The sequence below is a fragment of the Bos taurus genome, chromosome 10 (genome assembly GCF_002263795.3).
Source record: "Bos taurus isolate L1 Dominette 01449 registration number 42190680 breed Hereford chromosome 10, ARS-UCD2.0, whole genome shotgun sequence".
NCBI lineage: Eukaryota > Metazoa > Chordata > Mammalia > Artiodactyla > Bovidae > Bos > Bos taurus.
Window position 1 is genome coordinate 20,744,765 of NC_037337.1, and position 10,540 is coordinate 20,755,304.

Here is a 10,540-nt window from a genome sequence, read left to right on the forward strand (position 1 = left end):
CCCCACATCACAAACAATTTTTTGAGTCACTTCCTGGCCGGGGGCGGAGTCAGCTGGGCCCCTCCCGGGGCTGGGCCAGCACCGAGCCCCGAAGCGCGCCCCCGCCCCCGCCAGCCGCCAGCTGCTCCCCGCCCCCGGCCCGAGCCCAGGCCGCGGCCCCGGCCCTGGCCCCAATCGGGGCCCCGCCCCCGGTCCCGCCCTCGGCCGGCCCGCCCCGCCCCGCCCACTCGCCCGCTCTGGCTCGGAGGCTGCCGGGTCAGGTCTCCTCGCTCTTCAGAGTTTTCAGTTGTTTCTCTGGAATGAGGAACCAGTTCAGGGAGAGATGGAGGTGAAGAGGGCCTTAAAGGGACTAATCCAGTCCCTTCGAATGATGATATAGAAGACCAAGAAAAGAAAAAGACTGGCCCAGGATCACAGGATAGTGACACCCTTGACCCAAGCACTTTCCACTAAAACAATTGTGGGGAAAATACAAGAACATTCCCTTTCTTCCAACAGTGGAAAAGATTCTGCTAAGAGGGCTGCTGACTTGTGAAGGATTTTTGAAGAGGGGAGGAGTGAAGAGGAAGGGGCTGTCACACATCTGCACACACTCACATACACATACGTGCACTCACAATCTCACACAGACACCCAGTGGTCCCAGTTCCAGCCTTCAGTGCTCTCCAGAGGGGCTGCCCTGGGGTTCTGGTTGTAGCCCTCCTGTCTGGCTGTCTCACTTCTCCTCTCCCTCCCAAAGCCCAGCTGCTGTCATTTTGTGCCCTGCCAAGGAGGAGGGAACTGCAGTGACAGCAGGAGTGAGAGGCAGGACAGAGTCGTGGGGCCTGGAGAGGGATGGAGAGAGAGACGCCAAGACCAGGTGACCAGGAAGGAGTCCCAGAGAGAGAGCTGAGAAGCAGGTTGAGGGGTGGTGAGAGCCTGGGGGAGAGGCGGGAAGAACCAAGGAGCAGAAAGAGAAGGTTTGTGGGTCACAGAGCCACTCAGCCATGCTGGGAACAAAGCGACACTGGCCGCCAGGTCCCTCACTCAGCCTGGAGTTGCCTTTGGCCCTCACACTTCTGGCCCTGAGGGCCGGGTGGGCCCAGGAGGGGACAGAGCCAGTCCTCCTGGAAGGCGAGTGCCTGGTGGTCTGTGAGCCCGGCAGAGCTGCCGCAGGAGGGCCAGGGGGAGCAGCCCTGGGAGAGGCGCCCCCTGGAAGAGTGGCATTTGCTGCAGTCCGCAGCCACCACCACGAGCCAGCAGGGGAGATCGGCAATGGCACCAGTGGAGCCATCTACTTCGACCAGGTAATCCCCCTACCCTGCAAAGACCTGGAGTCACTGTCCAAACCCACTCTGCTGCTAAGGAAATGGCCCTGCTGTGGGTCCCGCTGCCCGTCTCCTTTCCCTTCACTCCCACCATACCTTCCTTCCCTTTCTCATCATTTCTTTTAAATCTGTCCATTCTTCCTGTTTAGTCTACTTGCCACCCCTTCCTATCCTTACTCACTGCCCCTTCCCCCAATGCCGTGGCTTCTCGGAGCCCCAAGCATCCCCGAGCCCCACTCAGCAGGGTCTGCTTCCCACAGGTCCTAGTGAACGAGGGAGGTGGCTTTGACCGCACCTCTGGCTCCTTCGTGGCCCCTGTGCGGGGCGTCTACAGCTTCCGGTTCCATGTGGTGAAGGTGTACAACCGCCAGACTGTCCAGGTGACCTGAACCCTAGGCCCTGTCCCATCCCTGGCTCAGGAGGGGGAGGGAGGAGGGGAGCGCAGGGGACCCACAGGCAGACCTCCATTAAGCTACATCCTGGGGGGCCAGGAGCAAGGGTGGGGGAGGGCCTGCTTAGCAGAGATTGGGAAGGAGGCACAGAGTGCAATGCTGGCCACCTCTCAGTCATCCAGGAGGGCGCACTGAGCCCCAGCTTCCAGAGTGTCTCTCTGGGGCTGGAGAAAAGGAGGGAAGTGGGGTTCCTGGGACAAGGGCCAGGGAGAGGTGCTAACTGGATTCCCCTCCCCAGGTGAGCCTGATGCTGAACACATGGCCTGTCGTCTCGGCCTTTGCCAACGATCCAGATGTGACCCGGGAGGCGGCCACCAGCTCTGTGCTACTGCCCCTGGACCCTGGAGACCGGGTATCTCTGCGCCTGCGTCGAGGGAACCTGCTGGGTGGTTGGAAATATTCAAGCTTCTCTGGCTTCCTCATTTTCCCACTCTGAGGACTCAAGCCTTTCAAGGATGGAAACCTAGCCCCTGACCTTTGCCCTCTGCCCTCTGCCCCAGAAGTATTGTCTTTAAGGCAGGAGAGAGATGCCCTCTGGCTGCATTTTTATTCCACTTGCTTGCATGGGACCTTGTGCCAGACATCCAAGGTGAAGAGTAGAGCTCTGGTGTCTCAGGACCTGCCCTTCTTACTCCACCCCCACAATTGCCCCCCCCAGCCTCCCACTGCATCTCCTGCCTGCAGTCCTCGGATCAGGGCAGGGTTTGGCAGCTAGGGAGACCTGTGCTACTTTGCAGACTCTGCTCTTTCTGTCCCCCACCCCCCCACCCCTGCTTCCTGCTTGGTGCTATTTGGGAACAGGTGGTTCAGGTGAGCCTGACAGGCCCCTCCATGGGACCAGATGGACCAGCCTCAGCATACCCAGCAGGCTCCTTCCTGTGAGGAGTGCCAGCATCACAGATCTCAGCCATCGCAGTCAGAAGCTGAGCCAGCACTGTGTGGGCCAGGGCAGGAGGGAGGTTCAGCCACTAGCAGAAGTGTAGGGAGGGCGGCAGGGCAGCCGAGAGCCCGTGACGGCAACAGGAAGGGGGCATGCACCCAGGCTGAACACAGTGCACACTTTTCGTGTACAGGGGGCAGCCAGCAGACGGTGAACCCAGGCATCTATTTGCGGCAGATCCCAAATGGACTCTGGCCCTCACCTCTCCACCCAAGACATGGGGTGTGTATGTTTGCTTTGGCTGAGAGCAGGTATACAGAGCTTCTTTTGGCAGCTGGAGATAGAGGTAGGTCACACGCAGGCCACGGTAGGTCTGCAGGCATGGAACACATCAGTGACTGTGGCTGCCTCCTAGAACTGCTCCACCTTTATAGTCTGAAGTTCGATCACTTCAGGCTCTGACCACCACCTCCTTCCTCCCAGCTCTCTCATTGACCTTCACTGTACCTATTTCACACATCCCACAACCTCTCTTCTTTCTCCTGATTTATGGCATCTTATCCTCCTTCTCAGACTTCCTGTTACCTTGGATTCCATGGTGCATCCCTTCAACCACTCTCCTGCCAGTATGATAAACTTTGTCTCGCCTCTCTGTCCCATTGGCCCAGCATGGATGACTCTATCAGTAAAGTAATTAGAGAATGATGGTCAGTGAGATCATATAGGATCACTAAAGAGAGAAAATGCTGTTACAGCTAGGTTCAGGGATTACAGGATATAAGGAGATATGCTGCAGAGACAATAAATGTAAAATTGTATTTTAAAGTCAAATAAAAAAGGATTTGGTAGTGCTTGAGTTAAATAGGAAATACCAATGTGAATTTGTGGTTTTCAAAAGAAGTTACTTTTTCAAACTTTATCGCTAAAGTAGCATAAAACAACATCAGGGAAAAATCTGATGTGCATTCTTAGCACCTGGATCTTTGCCTCAAATATTATTCACCTTTAAAGGGATTCAGGCTCCCTCAGAGAATAGTTCCATGCCATGAATAACTCTAGGCCTCAAACATATTGGTAAAGACAAAAAGCAAAGATTTTTTTTTTTTAATGTATAGGGTAGATCTATGAAGGCAAAGGAGCAAATTTTAATAGGCTTCCACAAATTGCCTTTTGTGGCATTTGTGACAATTTGATAATCAAAAGGAAAATAATATAGTTAATTGGAACAAGGTGAATTTTTAAAATCCACAACTCTGTTGTGATTTTCAAAAAGAAAAAAAGCAACTATACAATGTACAAAAATGTAGTTAATATACTGAGTGAAGAACTATGACCATAATAGGATATTTTTAGTTAATTTTGATAAGTAGAAGAATATAAATATAACAGATATTATATTTATTCATAAGGCACATTTATTTTTCTTATCTGCATAAGTAGGGATGGGTGGCTCAAGAGAGCTCGGAGTAATTCCAGAAAAAACTGGAACTGTACCAAAAATGAAAGAGATTGATTGGCACCATCTGGTCATATATTACAACTAGAAAGGAAGAAATTCCAGCAGTGTGTTACATGATGATGAATTAGTCAAACATCCAAAGGATAACTGCTCACTGCTCAAACATGATCCTTCATTTCTTGGGAAAGAAAGCCTGTATACTACCCTACTAATTATAGTCAGATTACAGTAACAATAAAACCCAAAATAATACTGGCTTAAATGAAATGGTAGATTATTTCTGTCTCACGTAGAAGAATCTGCAAATAAAGAGTCCAGGAATGGATGGTAGTTTTATGAGCATCACAGCCCAGTTTCCTTTCTTACTGTTCTACCACCTTTAGCATTTTACCTTCTGACCCAAGGTGGCTCCTTGAGCTCCAGCCATTACATCAGCCTTACAGTCCCCAGAAAGGGGGAAGGAAGGACACACCCATTTCCTTTCAAAGAAGCTTTCTGAGAGGTACATCCAACAATTCTGATTGCATCTCATTGGCTAGAATTTTGTCATATGTGTCCACATTGGGTAGGGGTGGGAAGGCTAGAAAATAAGTCCTTATTCCAGGCAGCCATGTCCAGCTAAATGTCAGGAGTTATATAATAAGAAAGAAGGGGAAATTGGATATTGAGGAAAACAACAATATTGGGGGAGTTTGTAAAAATGTAAAATGAGCTAAATAAATTTGTAAATGATGTCGGTTATTGTATTAGTTTTCTATTGCCCTGTAACAACTACCACAAAGTTAGTGTCTTAACACAACTTTGACTTATTATCTCACAGTTTCTATAGGTCAGAAGTCCAGCAAAGCATGACTGGATTCTCTGCTCGGGGTTTCATTAGGTCATGTAGGCAGGGCTGCCATCTTTACTGAACTGAAAGAATCCATTCCCAAGCTCATTTAGAATTCAGTTCCTTATAGTTGCAGGATTAAGTTTCCTACCCATCAATCTTTGGGCCAACAAGGTCAGGCCAAGTACTTCTCACAGTACCTCTCTGACCTACCCTTAGGTTATGTGTCTGACTTTAAAAATACTCTAATTTTAATGGCTCATATGATTAGATTGGGCCCACACAGATAATCCAGGAAATCTCTCTATTTTAAGACCTTTAACTTTAATTACATAGAAAATGTCCCTTTACCATTAAACGCAGGAGGTTTGGGTATGGACATCTTTGGGACATTTGCATGTTATAATCATTAAAGATGAAATAATTTAAAGAGAAATTATCCAGTTACAATACACTAATTCGTGGGAAAAGTGTGGACTTGAAAAGTTCCAGTGATGTATAACATAAACACTGGCTCATATTTTCATCATCTTAGAAGTTCAGGTAGTTCCCAGGTCCCAACCAAGAATTCATAATTAATTATAATAATTAATAATTTGATTAACAATTCAAAACATCGTCTCACTGAGATAATATTCTTCTATTGGATATCTAAATTCAATAATTGGTCTGAATTGAGATAATGTCCTTCTCTTGGGTTTACAAATCCATTTTTATAATGAGTATAAGTGTAAAAAAGTTTATAATCCTTATAAGATACATGTGCTTTACCAAAATGTTTGAAACATGTAGAGAAGCTGACATAATGATGATTCTTCTGAAATGTGTAGGAAGATTTAAATTTGTGATCAATGTTTAGATAATTTGATTTGCAAAATGTGTAGATTTTGACTTGGTTATATAAATAGTGTTTAAATATATAGACAATTTTTTCATAAGTAGTTTTGTGAAGTAAATAAATTAGACAACAAATAAAGCACAGATGGTGGCTAGTGTTCCTCTCCAGGCACAAAAATCTCCTAGGACTTTAAGGAACCTAAGAATAGAATACAACTGTCCACCTTCTCTACACCCACGCCCTCGCAGCTGATTGCTACAAAGAAAAGTCCTGCTGAAGGATATGCTGTGGTTTAAAATCCATGGTCTCTAGCTGCCCCTGGTCCTCTATCCTCCCAGCAGTTCTTCTGTGGTTTTCTTTGCCAGCTTCTTTTCTCATCCTCCCCAGAATCCAGCTGAAGACTTCTGTTCTCTCCTTAAACCTCTTACTCCTCCAACTCTGCCCCCACCACCCGCAGCAGACTCTTCACTCTGCTTCACTGAGAAAGCAGAAACCCCAGGAGACACCCTTCCACCAGTGTATCTGGAAACTCACCGTCCTCCTCATCTCTCCCTCCTATCTGGCTCAGTAGAAGTCTTGTCCTTCTCTCTGTCAAGGCGGCTATCTTCATCCACCAGTCGTGGATTCCGTTTCCTGCAAACATAGCCTTTTCTTTTCCTCTCCTCCCTCCTGTAGGTTCGATGTCTCCTTCCCCACTCTCTCCTTCTGTTTAGCTGTTAAATAGACTCAAGTCTCTTAGATCTAAAACAGAAAGAGATGGATGTGGAAACAGTGGCAGACACGTAGTTACCCTCAGCTTTATATGCTAGTGAGCGTCACCTCTCCTCCCCTTTAGAGCCATATATCTATGCACACAGGTTGCTCACACCCCTAAGTCAACTGTGGCCTCTGCTGCTCTATCTGAACTGCCCTCAGCCGGTCACACAGGACTCCCGCGTCACACAGGACTCCCGCGTCACTAAAGTCACTATCGTCTGGTCCTCTGTCACTCAGGCTCTCCCTAACATTTGACCCTGTTGGCCACCCGCTCCTTCTAGAAGCACTCCCTGCCCCCACTTCCCTGACTGTGCATGCTCTGGGCTCTCCCTCCAACTCTCTGCTGAGGCCTTTTTCAGGCTCCTGTACCCCGGCCCATCTCCTAAATGTCAGTTTCCCTTGAGATTCTGTCTTAGAATTCCTTTTGTCCTGACACACTCTTAAAAGCTCGAGTCTCCATCCGTGTGCTGACAACTTCCATCTTTTTTAATCTCTGTCCACAACCTCCCTCCTAAATCTCAGACTTGTACATGGCCCATCCCACCTTAAAGTAAACCTGCTAAAATTAGTCTTTCATTCCTAATCTGTTTCCTCCTTCATTCTCTGTGTCTAAAAATAGACCATCCCTGTTGCCCCAAGGAAACACCAGCCACAATCCTGCCTCCCTCTCCCACGACCCCCATCCAGTCACTCACATCCATCAGTTCTATCCATTGTTTCCCACCCATCCTGGCTCAAACTCCCGACATCACAGATAGAGTTCTATGAAAGCTTCCCAACTGGCCCCTTGGCCTTTGGTGAGTCTGTTCTTCATACTGGGGTTGCCATAGTGATCTAGTTAAAAGAGCTTCACTGCCTTAAAGCCCTTTAGGGGACTGTGGGGGAAGGGAGAGGGTCTAGGATTAAATCCATATTCCTTAATGAGATTTTTTAGGTCCTTTGCAATCCAGATACTGCAATCTCCTTTGATTCATTTTTCGCCGTCTACAGGAGTGTAGAAACTTACAAAATAGCACCATTTATTAGCCGAGGGAAAATGGCACCCCTTATGTGTTGGGGGACATGTAGCTGGTATATTAAATTAAGGATATACAGATTATGATCTGCTAAATGAGGAGGCGCAAGCCACCACATGGGGTCAGCAAGTAACTCCCTCGGTTGCCCAGCTGGGGAAGTAAAAACTTGCAGTTGTTTTGATTGAAGGTACAGTACAATCCACAAAGGAAGTAAAATTGAAAGACTTATTACTTAGCCATCCCAGAAACCAGGAGCAGGGAAAGGGAGGCAGTGAGCAAGGAGAAGGGCAGTGCTCTGACCCAGTTCACATGTGAACAGGCTAGCAAGAGTATATTAACGTATACGGTGATTGGGGTGCAGGTCACTAACTTTATACAGGTTCAACACTCAATGGTCGTTTTCAAAGGTGCCCCAGGAAAAGCAAGTGGTAATTTGGGGCAGGAATCCTAAACTCAAGTCCTTATCCAAATGTCCAGACTCTGGGTCATTATACTGTAAAATGCCTAAACAGCAACTCGAAATAGCTTTTTTCTCATTATAGCTCAGAAAGCAAGGGCATGACATTTGAGTCACTTGATCAGGGCCAAGAGAATTGTTCTTGGACCCAACTGAAGTAGACCAGCTCTGTTTTAGTTTATGAATTGTCTTAATCTGGACCAAACTGAAATGGAGAAATCATAATGAAATGGAGAAATCATAGAATACATTAACAAAAGATGGAGAGGTCATAGATTAGTGGGGAGAAAGTAACTCTAGCAACAAAGTGAATATACTTGTGTGAGAAACAGTAAATGTGGTGAAGGTGGTGAGTATTGGAGCCTCTCACTTAGTAGCTGCACATGACCTTCAGCAAAGTATTCAACCTCCCCTTGCCTTATTATCTTCCTCTACAAAATAGAGAAAACATTGTATCTATCCCACAGGATTGGAAAGCACAGACCAAGTATCTAATATATGTAAGTTATTGTTACCATAGGAACTAAGAAACAAGTCAAAACTGGTGCATGTCCCAAGGACTCTTGGACAATCTTTTTAAAATGTGTAGGATTTTTGTATTGTTTTATTGTAGCCATTTACCTGTTATAATGCTTCTTTCTTTCAGATGTGTTCACTTCTACCCAGAAACACAGGATATCATAAAGAGTCCCTAGGAAAACACGGTATATCAAGGCTTAGGGGGGTGCCCAGCTCACCAGATAGTTATGTACTTAAAAAAAAATTTATTGGAGTTTAGTTGATTTACAATGTTATGTTAGTAATTTAAGTACTTTTAATGTGAGAATGAGATACAGTATAGAATGTTCTCTATATTTTGTTTATGTCTGGGACTGTCTGATGACTTTGTAATTTCTATGGTTGAGACTTGGGAAGCTCAGCTGCCAGTGCCCAAAATGAGAAAAGGAAACTGTGATGGTATAAAGGAGAGAAGCAGGGACTAGTGGTTTGCCATGCCCACAGTGCTCAACTGTGGAACCATCTTCTTTATTTGCCCCTCTAAAAATAGGGGGAATCTCAAATCAGATTCTTGTAAATTGTTCAACAGCGAAGAAGAGAAATCTCACCAACAGGAGGCTCATAAGCCAGTGTGTGTAAAACAGGAGTATTGCTTAAAGTTCTGTTGAGTAGAAAGTAGTGATTTTGCCAAGCCCCTCCTGGATCAACTTCCTCTTAGGAGGTATGAACCTTTCACTTACTGCCCTGTCCTAAGAGCACATGCATTATTTTCAGTGAAGGGGGTCAGGGAAGACAAGACCTCTCTGGATTATGTGTGAGCAGAGGCTTCAGGCTCCTGTGCTGTGGGCTCCTAAGCCATGCTCCTTCCCTTACCACTCTGCACTGTATTTGCTTGTTGAAATGCCTCCCTCACCTGGCATTGGGCTCCAAAGGGCCAGAGACCATGCCACTGCCACTACCTCCACCCACTCCACACTAGACAGGGCCTGGCACACAAGATATGCTCTATAAACACTAAGTGACCATAACCACGTGAGCCGGGGAGTTCCCAGGAAGGAAGGTTCCTTCCTGCCCCTCCATCCCCCGACCAGTGCTGAATGGACAAGTGAGAAGAGCAGCAAGAAGTAGACACCGGAAGTGCGGAAGCTTGGCCAGGGTTAGGAAGGTCTCTGAGCCTGAGGGGCAATAACAGCCAGCGTTCTAGGACAGGAAGAGAAATATGAGCTGTGTGATTGCCTTTGTCTGTTGTGGCTGCTATAACAAAAACAACAGAAATTCAGTTTTCACAGCTCTAGAAGCTGGACGTTCAAGATCAAGGGGCTGGCAAATCAGGTGTCTAATAAGAGCCCACTTCCTCACTTGCAGATGACCATCTGCTCATTGTATCCTCAAGTGGTGGAGAGAGGAGCTCCAATTTCTCTCTCTTCTTACAAGGACACTAATCTCATCTTGGGGACTCCACCCTCATTACTTTATCTAAACCTTATTACCTCCTCAAAGCCCCACACCTTAATACCATCCCACTAAGGGTTGAGATTTCAGCTTATAAATCTGAGGGGACAAAATAAATCTGCAAACATGCAGTCCATCCCAGTGATGAAGGCTTACTCCATCCCCCGCACCACAGGAGCCTCTTTGCATGGATTATTTCATAAGATCCTTGCACCATCCGAAATTTAGGAATTGTTAGCCTGCACTAGACAGATGGGGAGACCAAGACTTCAGGAGAGGACCACATAGGTCACAGCCATGGAGTCAGCATTCAAACCTAGTTCTATTGTGTTTCCGACACAGCCAAGTTGCTTTAGCATGGATGCCATTTTTACACCAGCCTTCATTCATCTTCATTCCCACCTGCTCAGTTGTGTCCGACTCTTGGTGACCCCATGGACTGTAGCCCACTAGGCTCCTCTGTCCGTGGAATTTTCCAGGCAAAAACACTGGAGTGGGTTGCCATTTCCTTCTCCAGGGGATCTTCTCCACCCAGGTCTCCTGCATTGCAAGTGGATTCTTTACCATCTGAGTCACCAGAAAGCCCATAATTGAGT

At 47.0% G+C, this 10,540-nt stretch overlaps 1 protein-coding gene across 3 annotated transcripts; it reads left to right on the forward strand.

The window, feature by feature from the left end:
• Positions 1–114: 114 nt before the first annotated feature.
• On the forward strand, positions 115–4,831 carry CBLN3 (cerebellin 3 precursor). 3 transcript variants are annotated; one of them, XM_059890441.1, is made up of 4 exons: positions 115–1,286; positions 1,568–1,687; positions 1,998–2,111; positions 2,833–4,831. In XM_059890441.1, the coding sequence occupies exons 1-4, from the start codon at positions 987–989 to the stop codon at positions 2,851–2,853; spliced, it is 555 nt and encodes a 184-aa protein (XP_059746424.1). In that variant the 5' UTR covers positions 115–986; the 3' UTR covers positions 2,854–4,831.
• The last annotated feature ends 5,709 nt before the right edge of the window (positions 4,832–10,540 follow it).

What these genes read in the sequence shown, in the direction of transcription:
- CBLN3 (XM_059890440.1), top strand. Translation starts at nt 987, where the DNA reads ATGCTGGGAACAAAGCGACACTGGCCGCCAGGTCCCTCACTCAGCCTG. An exon ending in GAGCCATCTACTTCGACCAG is followed by an intron (nt 1,287 to 1,567) that starts GTAATCCCCCTA and finishes TGCTTCCCACAG; the next exon opens with GTCCTAGTGAACGAGGGAGG. An exon ending in CCCTGGACCCTGGAGACCGG is followed by an intron (nt 2,112 to 3,212) that starts GTATCTCTGCGC and finishes CCTCCTTCTCAG; the next exon opens with ACTTCCTGTTACCTTGGATT.